The 3,184-nt window shown below is 37.4% G+C and overlaps 1 protein-coding gene across 1 annotated transcript in view; it reads right to left on the bottom strand.

The window, feature by feature from the left end:
* Positions 1–320: 320 nt before the first annotated feature.
* Positions 321–3,184, bottom strand: part of LOC144638823 (protein zyg-11 homolog) — a 37,753-nt gene continuing 34,889 nt past the window's right edge. Inside the window, exon 17 of the mRNA XM_078498104.1 lies at positions 321–463. Coding sequence (XP_078354230.1) covers positions 321–463 — 143 coding nt within the window. The remainder of the gene's footprint in view (positions 464–3,184) is intronic.

Here is a 3,184-nt window from a genome sequence, read left to right as displayed (position 1 = left end):
TTTATACTTTTGAAAATTATTCCAAGTCTTTGCTTTCTAGTGAAAAATTAGCCAATTATAAGCTTCTTTTCAGCTGTTAGCTACTCACTGGCTCATGGGAAAAACCAGGAATTGAACTTAGGAAAACTTCATATATTTAAATACTTAACAGAAACGGCACAAAAATTCAGATGACTAGCAAGTTTAAAACAAAGTAATTATTTATTCCATTTCTACATTGACTGCCAAATATACAAATATTTCTTCTTTTCCGATACAAAACTTTGTCATCACTGCCTTTATTAAAGCATGTTTTTTGTCAGTCCTTTTGATAAGTTTATTCACTTTCCAGATGACTGAAAATTTGTCACAGTACTTATAAGCTTCTGTGCCAACTCACTGACACCATTGAATGAAGTTTTCCAAATTTCCTGAACACTTTTCATTATTCCACTGTCCACAACAAGGGGAATGTAACGTGGGCCTGTTGAAAGAACACAAACAGAACTGTTAAACCAGGTAGTCTTTTAAAGCGGCTTGGTCACGGTATTTTAGGTAATTCTATTTATTTTTGTTAATTAAGAGCTCTAAACTGTAAACATTAAACTCTAAACTTTGACAAAACAAAAGTCTTTTACTGGCAACATCTCGGCCACATAACAAACAAGGATGATTTTCGAGCATTGTAAAATAACACTTTCATACAAATTTAGACTAGTTGTACCTATCGGTAAGTGCCAACGAGCGAAACACTCATGTTTGTTCATAACAACAGATATTGAATGGTTTTTGATAGAACTATATTTGAAATGACCAAAATATGGTAAATTGTATTTTAGGTAATATGCGAAAAAAAGTGCTATTTCTCTGGTGTTCATAAATGACACAGGCTTGATAGCCTGCGTAGCAGGCGCCGTAGTTTCCAGCGCGCGTATTCTCGCGATCGCGCACTCTTTTAAACACACTAAAAAACATTCACAGATGTCTGCTACGCAGGCTACGGGTTTGACAGATTGATAACTCTTGACAAGAAATTCTTTTCAACGTTAAAATGTCACAAACAGTGCATGTAGGCAATAAATGAGGTTTAATCACTGTTTTTTTTAAAAATACAACACGCGATGGTTAAAATGTTTCCGTCCACAAAAGGGATAGTTGCATTTCAAGAACTTCTTATAAATCATATCCCAAAATCAAAACTGCTAAGATGCTTTTTTAAAAATAATTTTCAGTAATCAGAGACAGTAATGCCAGGGTCAGATTTCAGTCTCGCATGCGAAGTGTAATGTTCAGTTACGCAAAACTTGAAAAATTTGAACAGAAAACAAAACTTGAACGGTCAAGGATTATTTGGAGACAAAATTTTTATTCAAGTTAACATTACATTTGCCGTTAGAAGCAAAAAACTTTTGACTTTCTTGTGTGTATGACATGCAGTAATTTTAGTGAGCGTCGCTTTGTATTGATGTTATTCCTACGCGGAGCGAAAATGCGTGCCAAATAAAATATAAACGGTATTTGATTTGGAATAAATCATCGGTCAAACAATTACTTTAAACACAATCAACACTAAAAGGAAGCATTTACCCGACTTCAGCATTCTCATAAGTCAAGAAAATTCTATTTGAAGTCAACAGTCCGCTTTTGATTTTCATGCCTCTCTTCGATTGTAAATCAAGGGACTCCAAAGTCGAAAGATTATTTCATCGCTTTGAAGACCTTGATGTTCATTTTTTCGGCGGTCGAATATTCTAGGGTATTCTCTTTCGATTTATAATTCCCTAAAGGTGTATTTATCGGTAAAGGGATGAATGACCACATTGAAAATGTCGCGTGGACTGGGAACCAGTTGGGAAGAACAATACAACCCAAATATGGGGTTTACTTACACCCAAATATGGTCAAAAAAAAGTCCCTTACGCAGAACTTAAGATTTTCTCTGCCTATACACTCATACGCACACGGCTCTATGATTCTGCCGCCTCGACAGCCTCGCCTCTTGGCTCGGCTGTCCCCGGGGGGGCACCCGGTATATTTTTGGGTGGGGGTGTGCCGCTGGGAATTTGAAGCCCTTACCCTATACCAGACCATGTTCAGCTGATTTTTGCAACCCTATACTAGACTAGACACTGAAAATCCCTACCCTATCCCAGACTTGCATTTTGTTAGAACTGTATCATTATCAGTGTTTTAATGGAAAACCATCTGTGAACAACGATGCCGCGATGATTTTATTTACGTTTAGGAAAGCCTCTTTCTCTTCCGAGTTTCTGGACTATATTTGTCATACCGTCGATCGGTTTCCCGGCAAATGCTACCCTTTTCTAGACCAAAACTCTCTGATTTCTATACCCTATCCCAGACTAAACTGCTTGAAAACCATACCCTTCACAGCGGCACATACCTATATAGCTCATGTATGGGAGTGCCCCCCCCGGGCGGCTGTCTCGTTGGCAATAAACAGAAAAGTCGGGCCGACGTTTTTTAAGTTTACCCAAACGCAATCTGTTTTAATCTTTTTGAATTTTGTCCATCCATGCCCCTTTTGGCCTTTCTGTGTTTCTTTTGAGTTCTTCTACAGTTTTAAGCCATTATTGTGACATTTCAGTTAATTCTATAACAGTTGGTCAGTGCCTACATTGCCAAAAATTGCGTGACATAGCCTTTTTAAGTGTTATCTCTAGATTGGCGTGTCCTTAAACCCAAAACAACGAAACGAAATGATAAGAACGAGCAGAACTACCGAAAGAACTAAAACAACCAAAACAAAAGAAAATTACCGAAGCAAGCAAACTCATATAATGGTAATGGGTTTTGCTTGTTTCGGTGATTTTGTTTAGTTTCGCTCATTTTGGCAGTTTCAGTTATTTTGGTGGTATTGTTTCAGTGGTTTTGCTCATTTCAGTCGTGTCGTTTGGGTGGTTTCGTTTCGTTGAACATTTCAGACTTTACTACATGCCCTTTAGATCTGGTGATGTAATATATCAAACACGAGAGATAATGTTTCATCACATTTCCAAACACAGAATGGAGTAAAAAATTTGAAGTGTTTTTAGTTGCTGCATTCAAGTATTGTTTGAATGGAACTCATGTTTGTCACAACTAGTTTTGTCCAAGATTGCATGTACAGTCAACTCTCTTTTAATGGACACCTCTATAGGACGGACACCTGGTGTTGGTCCTGTCTCTACCATTGTTCAGTCAT

This window comes from Oculina patagonica, chromosome 14, assembly GCF_052425735.1.
Source record: "Oculina patagonica isolate OP01 chromosome 14, crgOcupat, whole genome shotgun sequence".
Lineage (NCBI taxonomy): Eukaryota > Metazoa > Cnidaria > Anthozoa > Scleractinia > Oculinidae > Oculina > Oculina patagonica.
The sequence above is the reverse complement of the archived record's forward strand: the minus strand, read 5'-3'. Positions and strand labels throughout refer to the sequence as shown.